The sequence below is a fragment of the Macrotis lagotis genome, chromosome 1, assembly GCF_037893015.1.
Source record: "Macrotis lagotis isolate mMagLag1 chromosome 1, bilby.v1.9.chrom.fasta, whole genome shotgun sequence".
NCBI classification, from domain to species: domain Eukaryota; kingdom Metazoa; phylum Chordata; class Mammalia; order Peramelemorphia; family Peramelidae; genus Macrotis; species Macrotis lagotis.
The window spans coordinates 151,174,218-151,195,339 of record NC_133658.1 but is presented as its reverse complement, the minus strand read 5'-3'; the positions used below and the strand labels follow the sequence as shown (position 1 = coordinate 151,195,339).

Genomic DNA, 21,122 nt, shown 5'->3' with positions numbered 1-21,122 from the left:
TTTATATATCCCAGAGATCAAAGAAAAAGGAAAAGAACCTTTATGTACAAAAAATAGCCCCAACTAAAAACTAGTGCGTACCCTTCTACTGGGAATGGTTAAACAAATTGTGGTAAATAATGGCAATGGAATATAATTATACCATAATAAGTAGCTAAATGAATGGTTTCAGAGGAAACTGGGAAGAAAATTGGAAAGATTTCTATGAACTGATGCAGTGTGAAATGAGCAGAAACTAAAAGAATAATTTATACAATGACAATAATATTACAGAGTAAAAACAACTTTGAAAGAATTTAGAACCACAATCAATAAAATGTCCAACTACAATTCCAAAGTAAAGATGATGAAATATGCTACCAAGCTCCTGATAGAGAGGTAAATGATGGACTCAAGGTGCAGAATGAGAAATGCTTTTGGAAGGGCATGGTCAATGTTAGAATTGGAATTTGTTTTATGATTATACATTTGTTATGAGGATTATATTTTTAGATTAAAAAAACTATGTAATGAAGGGGGCAGTGGGAGGTACAGAGATAATAGATGCTTGTCAAAAATTGGGTTCAATACTAACAAAGATTATGAAGAAAAAAGCAACAAAACTTCCTTTGCATTTTCTTTTGAAGTCTTAAATTAGACTCTTCTCTTGTCCATCATTGTTTTTCCTCTAGTAGAGAAAAGAATCCAGGAATCCTATTTCCTTGGGCTTGTTTCTAAGATGACCCTGATTATGTCCTCTCTGGGATGATACCAGGGAGACTACCCTTTCTATCCCCTCCTTCATCCTCTCATCACCAGGGGGTGGGACAACTTTCACTCTGCTCTTTGTATGCTGGGCAGGGCTGTGCCAGGGACGAGTGGGAAGCCCAGCTGCCCCAACTCCCAGCCCCCCTCCCACTCCTCCCTATCACACAAGTGGGCAAGAGCAGAGTGAGGACCCAAGCAGATGGGTTGGCAGTGATGACATGGGATAACCCCATCTTGTTAAAGGTTAGCCTGTGTGTTTGTGAGGCAGAAGCAGAGAGGAGTTGTATGAAGAACTAAAACACCCATGGGGTACAGAGGAGGCATGGAGAATCTGGTTTAGGGAAGATTTAGGAGAAAGGGAAACCACCTGATCCTGAGTAAAGAGTCTTTACTTAGGTCAAAGAATTCTCATCCTGGAGAGTTCCAGAAGAGGGAGGAAATAATTGTATACTCAAGTAAGCTGGTCCCCAGCTATGAGAACTCTTTAGTAAAACCACTAGCTGGCTTTTTGGGAGGGAGGAGAAAGGGGGGGATGTCAGAAATATTCCAGATTCCATAGCAAGGACTCTGTCCTCTCACCCACTCACCATGCCCTTTGAACAAAGGCACATTTTATTCAGCAGCACACATGAACATACATATGCACCCCACCCTAGTTATCTTAATCCCTGTTACATAGGGAGTGAGGTGCATATGTATGTTCATGAACAAAACTAGCATGCTATGGTCTACAAAGTCACAGAAGAGTTGACTGAGACTGAAGAACTACAACAACAAAAACATGTTTCTTGATTGATTCTCACACTTTCTAGTTGTGTGAACCTGGGCAAGTCACTTAATTTATGAGTCTCATTCCCTCTTCTATAAAGTGGGGCTATGAATATTTGCATTGCCTGCCTCATTGAGTTGTGTTTGCAAAGAAAAGTGTTTGTAAACCAAAGAACTATAGAAAAATTAGTTGTTCTTCTAAAACTTTTTGGAGGTCAGATAAGCATAACTGTAGACATACTTTTGGACACACAGCCACCTATGTATGATGATGATATTTATCCTTGGTTCTGGAAGAAGATCCTGTCATCAGGGAGGTGATGCCAAAACAAGCAAGTGAACTGAATTTGTGTATGTGTTTTTTGGGGGCTGTAGCTTGCTGTGCTAAGACATTCACTTTATTTTCTCCTCTGGCCCCAACTGGGACCAATGGCCAGATCTGGGTGAGGATAACTGGAGATGGCCCTGGATTTGAGGCAATAACAGGTTAAGTGACTCCGCCAAGGTCACATAGCTAGTAAGTGTCTGAGGTCGGGTTTGAACTCAAGTTCTTCTGGTGCTCTATCCATTGCGCCATCTAGGTGCCAGTCTGTGTATGAATGCCTACCCAGAGACATGTTCAATATATGCAGACACATGCTTGCCTGAGAGCACATGCCCAGCATACATGTAAACATGCATACCCAGGCGGGTACTCCCCGGGCAAGACCCAGATGTAAATCCTGAGGACCAAAGACAGGGCCCCGCAGTCCTGAGACACCCGCTTTCCAAGTCACTGCAGCAAGATCTCTTCTCCTCCCTCCTCCCCCTCCCTGCCTCTCACTCCAAGAGCCCTCCCTGCAGGCGCTGTCCCCGCCGCAGTCCCTCGCCGCCCCCCCCCCCCCCCCCGCCCCGGCCCCGCCGCTCCGGCCCAGCGCTCCCCGCACTCGCCAGGGCATAGGGGACTGCAGCGTGGCAGCGCGAGCCGCTGGCAATCTGAGGAGCGCAGCTTGGGGCAGGGGCAGGGCCAGGACCAGGGGGAGGGGAGGACGAGCAGCCGCGGCTGCTGGGCTACCGGGGGCTGAGGGAGGGAGACAGAGAGGGAGGATCCAGCTGCCTGGGAGTTCTCAGCTGCGGCCACCGGGCACGGATCCGAGCTGCGAGGGGGGGAGGTGCCAGCCTGGGGCGCTGGCATCCTTCGGGGGCCTTTGGAGCCTGTGGGGGACCAGCCTTCGGGGTGGCATTGCCCGTGAGTGAGGAGCGAAGGGTGAAAGGGGGCAATCTCTAGCTGCAGCCATGTTGGGACTGTGGGCATTGCCGCAGGGATCTGGGCATCGGCTTCTGGGGCTGTCCTTGCTGGGCTTCTGCCTAGTCTTCCTGGGGGATGCCAAAAGGCCCCCCAAGACTCCCCCATGCCCACCCAGCTGTTCCTGTACCCGGGACACTGCCTTCTGCGTTGACTCCAAGGCTGTGCCCAAGAACCTTCCCACTGAAGTCATCTCCCTGTGAGTGCCCTACCCCGGGGGAGGGGAATGGAGGAAAAGACCAGGGATGATGGGGAGCAAGAAGCACAAGCTTGGGCTTCTAGGAAGTCCATATCTCTAGGGGCAGGCAGAGGGTGTCAGACAAAGAGGGGGGAGAGCATAGGTGGGGCTGGGGGGAGGGGATCAGGAGATTCCCAAGAAGGTGTCTGACATTAAAGGGGGATAAGCATGATGCCTTGTCATCCCAAAGCCTTGGGAACAGGAACTAGAGAGCCAGAAAGCTGCTTTTAGAGGGTTGGGGTGGGATATTTTAAAATCTTTATATCTCCAGGATTTGGTACACTGACTTCCAGCGCTTGCTGATGGGAATGCATATCAGGGGACCAGCAAACATGACTGGGGCGGGGGGGATAAGAGTATGTATCCAATATGTATATTAAAGTCAATATGAGTATATGAGCAAGGCCCTCTGAGTGAGGAGCATGTGTCCACACAAGCATGTGAATTCCTTTGGTGAATATAAGTATATATGCATGTATATATGTAATATATTATGTGTATATATGGATCTGTGCACAAACATATATATTTCTGCATGGCCATGCATGGGAACAACCCCACGTGATGCATCTAGGAAGGGAAATTGCAGCCACATTTTGCCCTGTTCTATTCCTTGACACTGATGCTGGTCAGTGCAGCCTAACATGCCAGCCATCCTCCATCTATCATCTGAACTTCTAGCATTCCATCGGGAATCCTGGCTACCACCCTTCGACTAGCAGGATGTCTAAAGTATATGCTCTTTGAGAACAGAGAGCACATCTGAACCTCAGACAACTGTTTCTCCAGTTGTCTCAGTCTCTTCATCTATAAAATGAGGACAGTAATAACCTGTTGTGAGGATCAAATGAGATCATAGGACAGTGTCTTTTCAGTGCTATGATGATAATAAGAATAACATTTATTTAGCATTTTGAAGCTTTGCAAAGCACTTTAAAAACATCTCAGAACGACCTTAAGAGATAAATGTTATTATCAACTTCATTTTACAGTGGAGAAAACTGAGGCAGATAGAGATTAAATCACTTGCTTAGGGACATACAACTAATAAATGTTTAGGGATAGCTACGTAGCACAGTGGATAGAGCACTGGGCCCACAGTCAAGAAAACTCCTTTTGCTGAGTTCAGATCTGGTCTCAGAGGGTAACAGAGAAGTCATTTAATACTATTTGCCTCAGTTTCCTCATTTGTAAATTGAACAGGAGAAAGAAATGCAAGTCACACCAGAGTATGCTTGTCAAGAAAACCTCAAGTGAGATTATGAAGAGTTGGACATGACTGGATAAACAACAACAAAGTGTCTGAGGTCACATTTGAACCCAGATTTCCTTTACTGCAAATCCATTACTCTAAACAGTGTACCTCTGCCACATTATTTGTATATATATAATATATATATATATATATTATATATATGTCAGCTATTTTTATTTGTATCTCCAGGGCTGAGCACAGGACTTGTAGGACCTTGTACATAGTAGGCATGAAAATGTTTGCTCATGATGATGCAACAGCTTCTTCCTGATGGGTGTGGGTGGTAAGAAGAGCATAGCATTTATGGATGCAGGGAGAAGAGGGTGAACATGTAAGGAAGGAGGGGGTGGGGAAGGGAAGGTTAAGTGAATCTACAGGGAGGGATTGAGGAGCTTCCCAAGGAATGTCACAAGGGGCCAGGGGTGAGGGATTGCATCTAAGTGACCCTAGGAGAGGGTGTATATGTCAAGAAAGGGGAACCTAGGGTTCAAGGTCTGAAAGAAAAGAATAACTTTGGCAATTGTGATTGAATAACATGAAATCAGTGGGGAGGAGCATAGATTGATCCAAAGTGGTGCCAGGCCAAAAAAGGAGGGTTTGAACCAGGAAAACAAAGAAACTGATCATTGGAGTAAAGGACTGAATTCAATCTTCCCACCCCCTTCTCTCTAGCCCCTACCTCCCCCTAGCATAATTCCTGATGCTCACTATTCCTAACCTAGCTGCTTCCCTACAGGACACTGGTGAATGCAGCCTTCTCAGAGATCCATGATGGAGCTTTCTCTCATCTACCACTCCTTCAGTTCTTGTAAGGATCAGTACTATCTATCTTAAGAAAACCTCAGACTTTGGGAGATTTTGAGGAGAGGTTGTAGTTTGGTGGGTTGCTGTCAAAAAAAAAAAACACAAGGGAGCATTCACCTGGAAGCAGGAGCTGAGATGAGAGTCAGGGAAAGAGAGGGGATCTGTTTCTAGGATCAGAGTCCAAGCTTCTTTGATTGAGTTGGGGAGGGAGGGTATCTGTGAGAATAGCATTTTAAATCAGAAGCCAATATATTGGGGGTGGATCAAACACCTAGACAAAGACATGGCCTTTGATAAAGCCAGCAACTTAGCGTGGGTCTGGAGAGTGGAGAAAGGATGGAGGTGTATGGAGATTGACAGTCCTGGAAGTCAGGACCTAGCACAGAAGTTTCTAGCCCTTTTTGTGTATATGTTTTTGTGTGGATCCCTTGACCATTTTTTTTAGAAATATTTTGTTTATTTTGAGTTTTACATTTCCCCCCCCATTCTTGCTCCCCCCCCCAGAAGGCATTCTGTTAGTCTTTACATTGCTTTGACCATCTTTTGAAGCTGGTGGATCCCATTTCACAATTGTGTGGTTAAATGCACAAAATAAAGTATGTAGGATTCCAAAGTAAAATAATTATATTGAAATATTATATATATATATATATATATATATATGTATGTATGTATAAAAGTTCATAGATCTTAGAGAGGTTCAAAGTTTCCAAAGTCATCAATGGGTTTAAGCCAAAAAAGCACAGTGGGGGGAAAGGTGTGTGTGTGTGTGTGTGTGTGTGTGTGTGTGTGTGTGTGTGAATAACTCCCATTTCTCACAGGAGAGAGAGGTATTAATTCACATGAACAGAAAGAAGGAAACAAACCTTTATTGAGGGTCCATAACAAGTTGGGCACTTTACAAATATTTTCTTATTTGATCTAAACAATAACAACCTTGGGAAGTAAGCACTATATTATCTTCATTTTACAGTTGAAAAAATTGAAGCAAACAGAGGTTCATGACTTGTTCAAGGTCTTATAGCTAGGAAGTGACAGTGCAGATTTGAATTCAGTTTTCCTGATCCGGTACAAGCACTACCCAGCTGCCTGAGAAGCAAGAAGTGACAACTTAGAAGGGAGAAGGCAGAAAATAAAATAAACCATTCATATTGGCTAGAGAAATGACTTTTGTATTCAAGAGGAGATGGGGGCAGGGGCAATTAGATGGTAGAGTAGATAGAAAACCTGCCCTGGAAACAGGAGTACCTGAGTTCAAATTCAGCCTCAGACAATAATTACCTAGCTGTTACCCTGGGCAAGTCACTTAACCCTATTGCCCTGCAAAAAAAAGAAGACAAAAAACAAACAAAAATCAAGAGGAGGTGGTAGGGGGAGGCAGGGATGAATATATATATATATATATATATATATATATATATATATATATATATATATATATATTACTTAGGATAATATATATATTATCCTAAGTAATACTTAGAAAGGACTGTTTAGTTTGGGAGTTTTTAACCTGGGCACATACATAGAGCAATGGATAGAGCACCAAGCCTGGAATAGGAAGATCTGAGCTCAAATGTGGTCCCAGGCACTTACTGTGTGACCATGAACAAGTCACTTAGCTCCTATTCCTCATCTGTATAATGGGGACATGCTGAAAAAGGAAATGGCAAACTGCTCTAGTATCTTTGCCAAGAAAACCTCATAAACACTGTCCATGGGATTAGGTAGAGTTGGACTGTACAACCACAGACTACCAACGGATCTGGGAATAGATTTAGTTGGGGAAAATAAGTATATTTTTATTTTCATTAACTTCTGATTAAATCTAGTATCTCCTTTAATTATTTAAAAACCCTAAAAAAGGGTCCATGACACAAAAAAGATTAAGAACCCCTACTTCAATCTTTAACCCTTTGAAGAGTTAACTGAGTATCAGAAGGTGCTTTATAGTTCATATCAAAGCATTGTTCTGTTGTGTGCTAGTTTGTAGCAGAGAAGAGGAAAGTGTCTGATGAAAGGAAAGTGCCCCAGGACTCTGAGAGAGGAAAAAGTTTAACTTTGTCTCCATTATTTTTTTACCCTTGGAGGGTAGTAGGAAGGAGAAAATCCAAGCTCCAACTGGTACATTTTGTCTCAGTTATATCTTACTGTTCTTAATACTTAGTGAACTCATGGTCATCTAAACAAACCCATTGGGGTTCTGAACTGGTACTCTGTATAGAATGGGATGACTAAAGTAAAGGGAGAGATCTTAGTGGAGAGACAGAGTCCTTGGGGGGACACTGGAGTGATGGGCATAGCCCTGGGAGTTCTAACTTCTTCTTTGCCTCCTTCTCTAGGTTACTCAATTCCAACAAGTTTACTCTGATTGGAGACAATGCCTTCATGGGACTATCCCATCTGCAGTACCTGTGCGTGGGAGAAGAAGGGAGAAAGGGTGGAACAAAAGAAGGAGGAGAAGGAAACTGGGATCTGGGTGGGGTTGAGTGGAAGTTGGATGGGAAAGGTTGGGAATGAAAGGTCAGAGGGTGAAAGCCAAAGGGGGGAAACTTCAAGAGATCATTTCACCTATTTCTTTATCATGTGCATGATTACAGTGAAACTAATGTTACTTAAAGGGTGTATCAGCTCAAGATTTCCCATCAGGTGTGCTTTAAAATCCCTCGTTCTCACCCTCCTCCCCAACTGCATTTGGCTGTATGCTCTTTGGGAAGGTCACAGAATGCCACTCAATGGGAGAGGAAGAGAGGTGAGGGGTTGGCTACCTTGCCAAGAGCCCTGGGGAGGTAAAGGGAGGGTAAAGACAAGAAGAGGAAGCCTGCCTAATGGATCTGGAGCTCTGACTGCCAAGGAACTGTTCTTTGTTACCAACTTAAAATGTGCAGTGTGCCTTGATTCTTCATGGCAAAGATTACTGTGCTGTTAGCAAAAAAAAAAAAAAAGTTTTGAGAACTGCCTTAAAACATCCTAGCCATCACTTCTTTTTCAAAATTTTCCTGGGTCCGAGTGTCCCATGCACTCTGATTGGTAACCTTTTTTTTGGAGACTTTGAATAGCAGTTAGGCTAGAGTTAAGATTATAGAGTAGAAGAAGCAGGGGTAGAATTGAATTCAGGATCCCACACTGAGTCAAGCTCTTATTTTTCTGTAGCTTCATTGAGAACAATGACATCTGGGCACTGTCTAGGTTTACGTTCCGTGGACTCAAGTCTTTGACACACCTGTAAGTATAACCCACCACAGGTTTGTGCAAACCAACAGATTACTTTGCCTAGTGGTCCCTGGAGCTATAAAAAGATGGAATGGTTGGTCTGACCAAATGATTCCAATATCTAAGTACTCCTAACTTCTAGGTGATTCTGACTCTGACTCAGATATTTTTTTCCCTTGTAGCTCATTGGCCAATAATAATCTTCAGACACTGCCGAGAGATGTCTTCCGACCCTTGGACATCTTGAGTGACTTGTAAGGTTCTTTTCCCACCTCCTCTTATGAATATATCTTGGATTGTTTGGCTGGGAGAGAAAATTCCCTTTTGGGAATGGGTTCTTAATTATTTGTGGTTTGAAGGAGGGAGGGAGGGAGGGGGGAGAGAGAGAGAGAGAGAGAGAGAGAGAGAGAGAGAGAGAGAGAGAGAGAGAGAGACATTTATGTATATTGGTATATTGTAAAGAGGAGTCCCTGGAAAGGAGGGGTCCTCACTGAATTTTGGCCTGTTGAAAATAAAAATGCATTAACCTTCCCAGAGTTTGTCCTAATCAGGGACAAACATTACCAGAGTTTTGACCTAAGAAAGAGCAAAACAGAATGAATTTCTCTAAGTTGACTATGCAGGCATGCTTGGGATAGGGGGTGGGGGTCTAACTAGACAGCCAAACCCTGCAAAACTTAGACCTACAATGGGTCTTATATGGTTTTGAGTATCAGTAGGAGGAATCTGAAATGTTCTGTCTTGTCCAATCAAAAAAGGGCACTGCCCCTCCCCCAGGATAGGACAGGGGCAACTCAGGATGGGGGGGGGGTACTTAGGATGAGGCTGAGGAAACTCTGGACTTCATTCCAGGAAAAGGAGTGCCTCATCAGTTGTCCTAAAGTCCTGTCCTTCAAAACAGGGAGATAGATACAGGTAGATACAGGGGCTCTTGACCGGATTAAGAAGGCAAGTCTTTGTTCTGTTTACAATTGAGGAAGCTTTCTCGAAGCATCCTTTACAATTGCTAAATAGATTTGATTACCAGAAAGCTTTAGTATCTGTGTGAAAGGTGACCTCACCCACCAATTCTGCTCTTAATGACTCAGAAAAATAATCCAAAGATATATATCTATGTTTATACCAATATAAATATAGCTTTATAGGCAAAATTCACAGTTCACAGTATGTGTATTTATAAATGTATATACACATAAATGCACACATATATACTTCAATGTGTTACATGTGTATTATCTATGTGTATATATACATGCACAGATAAATTAACAAAAATATTTACATTACATCTATATAGGCAACTAGTTTAACATAGTTTCCTTTGCAATCCTATGTATTTTATAGTATACAATCTCAGAGAAGGGGTCCATAAGTTTCATCAGTCTACTATAGAGGTCGATGGTATGTATAAAAAAGGTTGAGAACTGCTTTAAGAAAAGTGTTAAGGTGGGGCAGCTAAGTGGCACAGTGGATAGAGTAAGAGCCCTGGAGTCAGGAGGACCTGAGTTCAAATGTGACATCAGATACTTAATAATTTAGCTGTGTGACCTTGAGCAAGTCACTTAACCCCATTGCCTTAAATAAATTTAAAAAATTAAATAAGTGTTAAGGGATAGAGGGGGGAATAATATAACCTAGAGAAATAGACAAATGTGGGTGTTGGGATCTGGGAAACATCATTAGAAGAAGAGAATTTTATTTTATTTTTTGTTTTTTTGCAAGGCAAATGGGGTTAAGTGGCTTGCCCAAGGCCACACAGCTAGGTAATTATTGAGTGTCTGAGACCGGATTTGAATCCAGGTATTCCTGACTCCAGGGCTGGTGCTTTATCCACTGCACCACCTAGCCACCCCAGAAGAGAATTTTAAATAGTAGCTCAGAAAATTCTCAGAGGATACCCTAAGTCATTAAAAGGTTTCTTTAAAAAGTATATTGGGGGAACTATATGTATGAATAATGTTCATTTTCCAGGGCAGGATGGGGGGGGGGGAGAGCAGGAAAAGGGACAGAAATAAACATTTATTCAGTTAGTTGGTACAATGGATAGAACATTAGGCCTGGAGATCAGGAAGATAAAATTCAGCCTCAAATACTGGCTAGTTGTGTGACCCTGGCCAGGTCATTTAATCTTGTTTACCTCAGTTCCCTCATCTGAAAAGTGAGTTGGAGAAGAAAATTTCAAGCCACTCCAGTGTCTTTGCTGAGAAGACCTCAGATAGGATCACAAAGAGTCAAACACAATTGAACAATAAGAATTGCCTACTATGTACTAGTCAGTCAGTATGCTAGACACTAGAGGTACAAGTGCAAAGAATGAAACAGGAGAAAAGAAAAATCTTCTCAAGAGTTGAGTACAGATAAAAATATATGCAGAAATTGTCCATAGCTAATAAATGCAAATGCATACAGAGTAGCTAAATACAAGGAAATTTTGGAAGGAGAGCAGGAATTCAGTTGGGATTCATGGAGGAATTGGTGCCCAAGCTGCCTATTAAAGGAAGAGAGGGATTCTCTGGGCACAGGAGGCAGAGGGAGCATCCCTGGCATTGAGATGGTGAGTGCAAAAGCTAGGAGAAGGGTGATTGAATGTCCTAGGGAAGGGTCACAGGGAAGACAGGTTTCTATAATCAGAGTATCAGGAGGACACAGGTCTTGGTCTTGCCCTGATACTTCTTGGCTTGTGAGAACACAGACACATCTAACCTTCCCGAGCTTAGCTTCCTCATGTGTAGAATGTGACTCCCACTTCATGGAACTATGCTAGAGCAAGAATAATAGAACGTATGCAAAGTTCTTGGCAAACTCAAATGTCAGTTATTCTCATTGGGGCTTTTGTGCCTCAGTAGACCCTGAGGATGACATTACATAACAACCCAGTATGTGGTACAACTGATGTTTATAAAACAACATTGAGTCATCAAGAAACAGAGAACTTATCTGTGACTCTTCCATAGAGAATATGTAGTTGGCATGTGAGATAGGCAAAAGAGGAATAGACTGGGAGGTTTGGACTCTAGCACAAGTCTGCTACCAGCTCAATGATAAGCACCTTGAAAATTCCAGTTACTTAGGGTTTCTTTTATGAACTTGGAAAAATTCCCTAAGGTCTCTAAATTTCATAGAATCATAAATCTATAACTGAAAGGGATCCCAGGGGACATCTTTTACAGATGAGGAAATAGAAGTATAGGAAAGGTTAAAAGCCTTTTGAAAGGTCATATAGGTAGTTGATCTGATCAGTTTCCTCATCTACAAAACAAGGAAGGTGAACTGGGATGGACTCCAATCACACATTTTATATTTATCTGCTTATCTATTTGTATTATTGTTATTTCAGTCTTTATTTCTCTTCACAAAGTCCTATTACTTTCACTCCATATTCCCCTGAATAAACTCTTGGGCTGACAAAATAGCCCAAGGCACTTCCTAGGCTGGGGGGATTATTTCCCTGCCTGACTCTACTAATATCTTTCCCAGATCTATAGCTCTTACATTCTTTACAGATTTGAATTATCTCCATTAAAAAAATTTCTATTAAAAATTCAACCAACATTCATGATGATTCACCAAAGGAAATAATCCATGAAACTGAGGAGGGAAGTTGCTGTTGTTTTGGTTTTTGGCATTGGACAATAGGAATAAAATAAGGATTGGGGAATTAGGCGAACCCTTTGTGTGACAGAAATGGGCCACATGCTATACTTTGGAGGAGAGACTAGGTTTGAGTCAGGTTCCTGAATGTTAGTCTTCCCTTCCCAAATCTCTCACTTCCATTGACCAGGGACCTTCGGGGCAACTCACTGAACTGTGATTGCAAAGTGAAGTGGTTGGTGGAGTGGCTGGCAAACACCAATACTACTGTGGCTCCCATCTACTGCTCTAGCCCTCCCAGATTTCAGGACCACAAGGTGCAGGACCTCCCACTCAGAGAGTTCGACTGTATCACAACAGGTAGGAAACAGCATGTGGATTATCACAGGTCCTTTACTGCTCCCTTACCTATAGGCATCTTCCCAGGGTATCTGTTGGCCACTGCTCTATTAGGCACACCATAAAGCCTTCTTTTTAGCAGTGGGTCACCACCAGATACCCCTCTGCTCCTTGTATCTTCCCCCTTCTTTCTCATCCTCCCTCACCCTATTCTACCCTTCCTCTTACCCTGACTGATGCATTTTGCCTCTCTTCTCACTAACTCATCCTAATCCACCTCTTGCCTTCCATCCCAACCTGGACCAATGAAGCCCCTCTCTCAGCTCCCCCCCCCCCACATCTCCTCTGCAGTGTTCTGCTTCTCCTCCTCCAGATTTCGTGCTGTACCAGACTCTACCTTTCCCTGCAGTATCAGCTGAGCCCTTTCTTTATGCCAGTGATCTCTACTTAGCCCTGGCCCAGCCCAGTGCCAGCGCTTGTACCATCCTGAAGTGGGACTATGTAGAACGGCAGCTTCGTGATTTTGATCGGATTCCAGGTAAGGGGGCAACCAACCTCTGCCAGCACTCTGAGCAGCATGCCAATTGGCACGATAGCCTTCTGTGCTTACCACTCTACAGGGCAGACCTGAGGTTCAGTGATGGGGGCAAAATTGCTATTTGAGCAACAAATGGTATCCTCTAAACAAATACCATGAATTTTCAATGTGCTGAGGAAGAAGGGCAAAGTAAAGCAGGACATAGTCTAATAAGAGAGTAATAGATCCTATCCTGGGCAAAAGGACAGCCAGGATAGAGACAAATTTTGGTCTTGTGTGTATAAATTTTATATTTACATATTCATATAAGTTCATGCTTGTGTGTTTGTGTTTAAAGGTATGTACACACATAGGTCTATCTGTACAAGAACAAATGAAAGAAGAAACATTGATTAAGCCCTTAACATACAAGAGGCATTATCCAAAGTATTGGACAATAACAAATGTAAAAAGACAAGTCCTGCCATCAAAGAGATTACATTCTAGCAGAGCTGTTCCCAGACATACAATGAATCAGAGCTGTTTTGTTTCCTACTATATATGGCATTCACACAAAGGGTCTTGTTTTTTGGTGTAAGCCTTCCTTCTTCCCGACTTATTGTTGTTGGTCCTTCATTCTCGAAGAGGTCTGTGACAACAGGGAGCTGATGCCGAGATATGCAAGTGAGTTGGATTTAAGTGAGGTGGGGTAATGCAAAGTCACCAGCCTCACCTTCTCTTCTGGAGATCCAGTGGCTAGATATGAAATAGGATGACTGGAGATGGCCCTGGATATAGTGGGAGATCTTGGCTTTTTAAAGCTAGGTCTTTCCCAGATCACAGTTTGACCAAGACAATGCCCATGAGATGAGACAAAAAGGCAAGATAGCAATGAGGAGGCCTAGAGATAGCTCTGCCCAGGGCTAGGTATTTTAGGGCATCCTGAGATCTATAATACATGGACCCTACCTTCATGGAGTTTTCAGTCTGGGGAAATAAGTTCAGCATCCATGAATCAATGAGAAAATAGTGATGGACAGAGCAGCAACTGTTTTAGGAATTTGGGGAAGAAAGAGAAATGATTGTGGACTGGGATAGCTGGGGAGAGGATGGGCAGATGACCTATTTACAAGAAAGCAGATGGATGGAGAGGCAAGAAGAGAGGAATGGCCTTCATAATGCTGTCTTGCTTTCTTTTCCCATGAACAGCTCCTTCAGCTGTGCACTGTAAGCCACTGGTGGTGGATGGCCAGCTGTACATGGTGGCAGCCCAGCTCTTTGGTGGCTCCTATATCTACCATTGGGATCCAAACACCACTCGTTTTAACAAGCTTCAGGATATTGACCCTGAACGGGTTCGGAAGCCCAATGACCTAGAGGCCTTCCGCATTGAAGGTGACTGGTTCTTTGCAATAGCTGACAGCTCAAAGGCAGGAGCCACTAGCCTCTACCGATGGCACCAGAATGGCTTTTACTCCCACCAAGCCCTGCATGCTTGGCACCGTGATACTGACCTGGAGTTTGTGGATGGTGAGGGAAAACCTCGGTTGATTGTTTCCAGCAGTTCCCAGGCTCCCGTCATCTACCAGTGGAGTAAAGCCCAGAAACAGTTTGTGGCACAAGGTGAGGTGTCCCAAGTACCCGATGCCCAAGCAGTCAAACATTTTCGTGCTGGCAGAGACAGCTACCTCTGCCTCAGTCGGTACATTGGTGATTCTAAGATCCTGCGCTGGGAAGGCACCCGATTCTCTGAAGTGCAAGCACTGCCATCTCGAGGCTCCCTGGCACTGCAGCCCTTCCTTGTGGGTGAGCGGCGTTACCTGGCCCTGGGCAGCGACTTCTCCTTCACCCAGATCTACCAATGGGATGAAGGACGGCAGAAATTTGTGCGTTTCCAGGAGCTGGCAGTACAGGCCCCTCGGGCATTCTGCTATATGCCAGCGGGTGATGCCCAACTGCTGTTGGCACCCAGTTTCAAGGGGCAGACCCTGGTGTACCGCCATGTTGTTGTAGATCTTAGTGCCTAGGGAGACTATATGCTGAAAGTTTTCTTTGGAAGATGCCAAGGGGCCCTTTGTAGTCAGTATGTAACCATGTGAAGACACATGGAGCCAGTGTTCCCACATGCATATAAATGTATACATCCCAGAAACATGCATGTGCATATAAGAAACACACAGTAACATGTGATCACAGTCTGATTTGGAAAAACTGACCTAAATCTAAGTATACAGACACACAGACACAGACACAGACACAGACACAGACACACACACACACACACACACACACACACACACACACACACAGACCCCCTAACATATCAATCTGTATTTCCAAACATAGACAAAATACACACAAGACACATTTGCTGGACTGTTTTGTCCTCTCTCCCTTATTCTCACTGTCTTGTATTAACAAGTCCATATCTAAGCCTTTATCCTTCTCAGGCATCCTTGCCATAAGTGGCTATCTGTGCTTTTCGCTGGCTCCCCTGGAGTTTCTGTTGATGCCTCAGACTATTTAACACAGAATTTCTGTTCTCAGGTGGTTAAACCCTTCCTTAGCTCGATGTCTGAATCCATGCCAGCCTTCCCCCTTCAAACATACACCCAGTCACACCCACAGAGACATACCAGTCTTTGCTTCTGTTCACACGAGTGCACATGCCAGAAACCTAGATGAACACATGCCTATAGACACAGCTACATATAATGTCTGCTTTACCTAGCAGGTCTCCTACTTAATTCTCCCCCTTCGATTGCCATGAGGAAGGGTCTATGAAGATGCAGTGCCCTGGAGAGCCACAGCCCACTCTGCCTCTGTTCACCCACACAGCTGTGCCTGTACCCGCTGATGGCAAGGACAAAGATGATGGTACCAGCCCTTCTGTTTGAGCTTGAGCCAACCCCACCCCCACCAAAAGCAATAATAAACCCCAGGCTTCCCCTGGTGCTGCTGATCCATCCCCCAGCTCTTTCTGAGATGCAGGATTCCCTCCTGCCTGGGGGCAGAAGATGACTAAGGGCTTGGTAGCCAGCCACTGATTCCATCTTGGCTCAATACCAATCTGTCCTCACCCTTGAGCCTGCCCATCTGTTTATCCCGAGCTGCCCCTGGTTGGATCTTTCATGGGTAGGAGGGGAAAAAGTTGGCAGATAGGACACTTGTATGTCTTTGCTCACAGGCCCCTGGCACTCACAGGGTACAAGTTAAACCCCCAAAGGGGTTTCCTGGGGCTCCATGTGGCTCATCTGCCACTAGCTATGAACTGACACACAGCCTCTCTATGTGTCTCCCAGTGTGGCTGCCCTTTGAGAAGAGCCAGGTGTGAGGTAGCAGCCTTGTTAAACCAACCATGAGGTGAGGGTACCTAGGAGATTAGCTTCTGCTGCCACCTTCTGGGCACTTTGGAGATGAGGAACCAAGGGGTGGGCTATGGTGAAAGGATTTGGTCGCCCTCCATGGAGACCCAGCGGAGCCGACAATATCGATCCATATGGCTCAGGTGTAAAGCTCGGATTCACCTCTTTCTTCCAATAAAGCCCCTTACCTTTTCCTGTGTCTCCTGTTTAATTTTCACGGGCTCAAAGGCACTTCATCCAAGGCAGTGCCAGAACCATCATACACATAAGCATTCACATACCGGCATCTGAGCAGCCTGTCCTGAGCCCTTAGGGATCCTTGGCCTGTCTCCCCTCCCACCTCAGGCCAGTCCACCTCTCCATCTTGTTAGAAGTTCATGTGTAACCTAGTCACCGGAACTGGTTCACAAGACCTGGGCCCGAGTCACAAGTTAAGGTTATTCCTGTCCTGACCACAGCACATACAGGGTGCCAGCTGGCAGGGTGAAAGGTCAGGAAGGTGTTTGGCTGTCAGGAAATCCCAGCGAGACAGGGGACACCCTAGAACCCTGAGGAAAGCTTAATTATAGGGAAGGCTCATTCCAACTGGAAGAGAGCTCAGTCTTGTCAATCCTATCATTTCACAAAGAAGAGCAGAGGGAAGAAATCTGTGGCAAAGACAAAGTTGGCATCAAGCAGTATTTGTGCCTACATGGGTATTTTGCCATCAATATGTCTAAGATCAGACTCACCATTTCCCCATCAGAAATCATAACCTCAGGGTTCTGTCAGATACTTTTTTCTTTTTTTTTTTGCAAGGTAATGGGTTAAGTGACTTGCCCAAAGTCACACAGCTAGGTAATTATTAAGTCTGAGATGAGGGCCCTTGCTCTATCCACTGCGCCACCTAGCTGCTGCTGTCAGATACTTCTGTGATCCTTTCTCAAAGGATTAGAGACTGAGAATCAAAGGGTCCTTTGAAACCACCCAGGCCACATTGACAAATGGAGAAACTGATGCCCAGAGAGGATGTGACTTACCCAGGGTCACACTGTCAATAAGTGTCAGAGAAACGATTCAAAATCTGACCTTTCTGATTCCAATTCTGCTTTATTCTGTTCTCTCCTCTGTATGTCTCTCTATCATATTCAGTCACCTGGTGGCATATATAAATATATATATTTTTCTGAAAACATATCTATCAGATTTTTCCATTTTTCTACTTTTAACCCCTGTGATACCTGAGGTGTTCTTCACCTACCTCATCTTGACTTTGAAACTTTCTAGCCATATGATTTGGGACCTTAGATTCTTCATATGTTAAAAATATTTCATTACCCACTTCTCAGTTGTGAGGAAGAAAGCATTTTGCTGCTAGGGACATCTAGGGAGTACAGTGGATGTGACACAGAGTTTGGATTTGAGAGGCTCTGAGTTCAAATCTAACCTTAGATGCTTGCCAGCAGTGTGACCTGGTACAATTTATTTAACCTCATCTTCTTTAACTGTAAAATGATTAATAATCCAACTCACCTCAAAGGGTTGTTGTAGGAATCAAATGAGATGTTTGTAAAGTGCTTAGTACATAGTGGGTGCCATATAAATGCCCATTTCCCTTCCCTCTTCTTTTATTTAAGATATTTGATGCAAAAAAAAAAAAACCCGCAAAGGAGCTTGCAGTCTAGTGAAGTTAGAATATACTGTAAATAGGTAAGTGTATACCGATCTGTGTGACTTTGGGCAAATCACTTAACCTTGATTACCTCAGGCCATCTCCAATCATTCAGATTCATAAATGGTCACTGGACCCAGATGGTTCTAGAGGAGAAAATGAGACCTATGACTTAGTAACCCCTCCCCAATTTCAATTAATGTTCTTACCATGGTATCACCTACCTGATGTCATGGTCTTCTTTGAGAATGAAGGACAAACATCATCAACATCATACCAATACATCCCAAAAGAGCATCTAGGTTGTCCTTTGGGTAGACAATTGATCATGAAATTAGGAAGACCTGAGTTCAAATATGTATTTGGATACATACCAACTGTGTGACCTTAGACAAATCACTTAACCACTTAGCCTCTGTTTGCCTCAGTTTCCTTAACTGTAAAATGAAGATGATAATATTAACATTTACATCCCAGGATTACTGGGAGAATCAAATGAAATCATATTTGTTAAACATTTGGCATAATGCCTGACTCCTAGGAGTCCACCTTTGCCTACCTTAAACTGCTCTACAAATGTGGGTTATTGTTGTTATTGCCTGGATTACTGGATTACTCTTCCTTCCCAGAACCCATCCCTCTTCCTCTCTACCACTGTCCCAGTAACTTTCCTAAAACCTTGCTTCCCTCATGTCACTCTGCCTCAAGAATCTGTGGCGGTTTCCTTGCTGGTCACATCAAGCCTAAACTCTCTCTGGCATGTAAGCCCTTCATTACATGCACTAGCCTTGTCTATCCAAGCTAGCAGTCAGGACAGAGGAGACACCCTCATTGCAAACTGACTTCCTGTGACTCCACTCTGCCTCCCTTCTATCCCCTTTGATAAAAAGTCTGAGACACTATAAGGCAAAAAAAAAAAAAATGACTAGGGGATGGGACTAGGGCATTAGACAGGGAGCATGTAAGGAAGCATGGCATGAATTGGTCAATAGTGGCTGGCAAGGGCATTTCCAAAACAGAATGACAGTATCTTGGAGTTGGAAGGGGGGTTCACAGGGTATCTAAACCAATCCACAAATAAACCAAAAATACCTTCTATAATGCCCCAAACAAGTGGAATAAAAATTTTGTTTGACATCTTTAGTGAGTAAATCATTTAGTGTGCTTTTCCCATTATCTTCTGAAATCGTTCCTTTTTGAATAACTCTAATTGTTATAAAGGAAGTTAGGTAGTGAAGTGAGATAGGAAGGCTCATCTTCATGAGTTCAAATCTGGCCTCAGGCACTTTCTTAGTTTTGTAGACTCTGGGCAAATCACTTAGCCCGGTCTGCCTTAATTTCTTTATCTGTAAAATGCTCTGGAAAAGGGAATAGCATATCATTCCAGGATCTTTGCTAAGAAAATCCCAAATGGTGTCATGATGAATTGGACATGTCTCACCATCAAAAATTGCTATGAAGTTCTTCCTTATATTCTGTCCATTTTATTGTCCCCTGGGTCCAAGCAGAAATAATCTTTTTACTCTTTCAATCAACAACCTTTCAACTTGAAGACAGAGGTGACATCCAAACAAAACATATCTAGTCTAACAATCTCTGGTGTCCTCAACTGATCTTCATAATACTTGATTTTAAGGTTCTTCCTCTGGGTACTTTCTAGCTTTCCAATATCTTTTCTAAAACATAGCCCCAAACCAGAACATCATACTCCAGATGGGTCTAATCAGGACAGAATAGGACTGTCACTTTCTGAACAATAACATACCTCTCTCAATGTAGCCTGAGACAATTAGGGTTTTTTTTTTTGCATAAATAAATATTTATTAAGCACTTACCCTGTACAAAGCATTCTAAGCAATGGGTATACAAAAAGAAAAGTAAGACTGTCCCTACTCTCAAATGAGTTTACATTCTAAGGTGGGGATAACATCATGAAAATTTTCAAATCATCTGAAAAGATCTGATGGTCATTAGAATGCAGTGGCAGAGTTGATGGAAATGCCTCTTTTCTAATGTCATTTCCATCGAAGAAATAATCAGTTCCTAATGTTGAACCATTTGACAGTTTCAAAGACATTGGTGGCAAGAAATTTCTTTTCTGAATATTCAGTAGCTATGGTTGTAGCATCTGCAGAAGCAGTGACTAGGCTTCGTCTTCAAAGGGGAAGTTTCTTTCTAGGATGATGGCTGCTGACACTAAACTAGAAACTATGAAAGGTTTCAAGTCAGATGAAAAGATCCAATGATCTATTTTTAAAGGTCTTGGGTAGAAGGTCCTATGGTGTCTCCATCAGGGACTGAAGGGAGATGGTGGTTAAGGTGGTATTAATGATTTTATTTGCCTAGTACATGCTGCCCCTTTGGCTGCTTTGATGCTTAGCTAGGCTGACTCACCTGTCCTGATGGTGGCTCCTAGTTGGTGGGCATGACTGGTTTCTTCTCCATAGCAGTTCCTTCCTCAGATGATGGCTGTGAGAGCTAGCCTAGAAGCAAAATAGTCAGAGGGGAGCTCCTGTTTGGTTTTAGCTGCTGACTCAGTGTTACTTAATCATTTCTTGGAACATAATTATGAGGCTTTACACTTATCTTTTAAATTTCATCTTTTCAAATTAGGTTCAATATTCTAAACTGACAAGATAATTTTAGAATCTGATTGTCATTCATCATGCTAGTCATATCTCCTGGGTGTTATCTACAGACTTGATAAATGTTATCTATTTAATGTAATGTAATATAATAATGCAAAGTAATAAATGTAATCTTTGGGGCAGCTAAGTGGCTTACTGCATAGAGCACTGACCTCGGAATCATCTTTCTAAGTTCAAATCATGCCTCAGACACTAGCTGTGTAACCCTAGGCAAGTCACCCATTTGCCTCAGTTTTCTCATCTATAAAATGATTGGAGAAGGAAATGGCAAATTCTTCTAGTAGCTTTGCCAAGAAAACCCCAAATGGGATCATGAAAAAGCTGGTCACAAATGAAATGACTTGATGATAACAACAAAAATCTATACCTATATTTAAGTTATTAATTTTTTTTAAACTATGACAAATAGCACACAATCAAGCACAGACTCTCTAGGCTTCCTGCCAAGAAAGGTTAGGATGACATTGAACTAACTTTATTTTGGGGAGAAAAAGCAATTAAGTTAAATGACTTGACCAATATCACAAATCTAGTAAGTATCTGAGGTGGGATTTCAATTCAGGTCCTCCTGATTCCAAGGCTTGTGCTCTATTCAGTGAACTCCTTGGCCCTTGAACCAACTTTAAAGACCACTCTTCCAATTTGGCCATTTAACCAGATCTGAACATACCACACCTCTTCATCTTGTGCACAAGAGTAGT

General features: G+C 43.1%; 1 protein-coding gene across 1 annotated transcript; it reads left to right on the top strand.

Annotated features, from left to right (window-relative positions):
- The first annotated feature begins 2,722 nt into the window (after window positions 1-2,722).
- LGI3 (leucine rich repeat LGI family member 3) lies at window positions 2,723-16,315 on the top strand. Its single transcript, XM_074209126.1, has 8 exons — window positions 2,723-2,999; window positions 5,030-5,101; window positions 7,440-7,511; window positions 8,251-8,322; window positions 8,493-8,564; window positions 12,092-12,261; window positions 12,614-12,778; window positions 13,967-16,315. The coding sequence occupies exons 1-8, from the start codon at window positions 2,791-2,793 to the stop codon at window positions 14,782-14,784; spliced, it is 1,650 nt and encodes a 549-aa protein (XP_074065227.1). The 5' UTR covers window positions 2,723-2,790; the 3' UTR covers window positions 14,785-16,315.
- The last annotated feature ends 4,807 nt before the right edge of the window (window positions 16,316-21,122 follow it).

Coding starts and splice junctions, on each gene's coding strand:
- LGI3 (XM_074209126.1), top strand. CDS start 2,791: ATGTTGGGACTGTGGGCATTGCCGCAGGGATCTGGGCATCGGCTTCTG. Junction 7,512..8,250: donor CTATCCCATCTGCAGTACCT/GTGCGTGGGAGA, acceptor ATTTTTCTGTAG/CTTCATTGAGAACAATGACA. Junction 8,565..12,091: donor TTGGACATCTTGAGTGACTT/GTAAGGTTCTTT, acceptor TCCATTGACCAG/GGACCTTCGGGGCAACTCAC.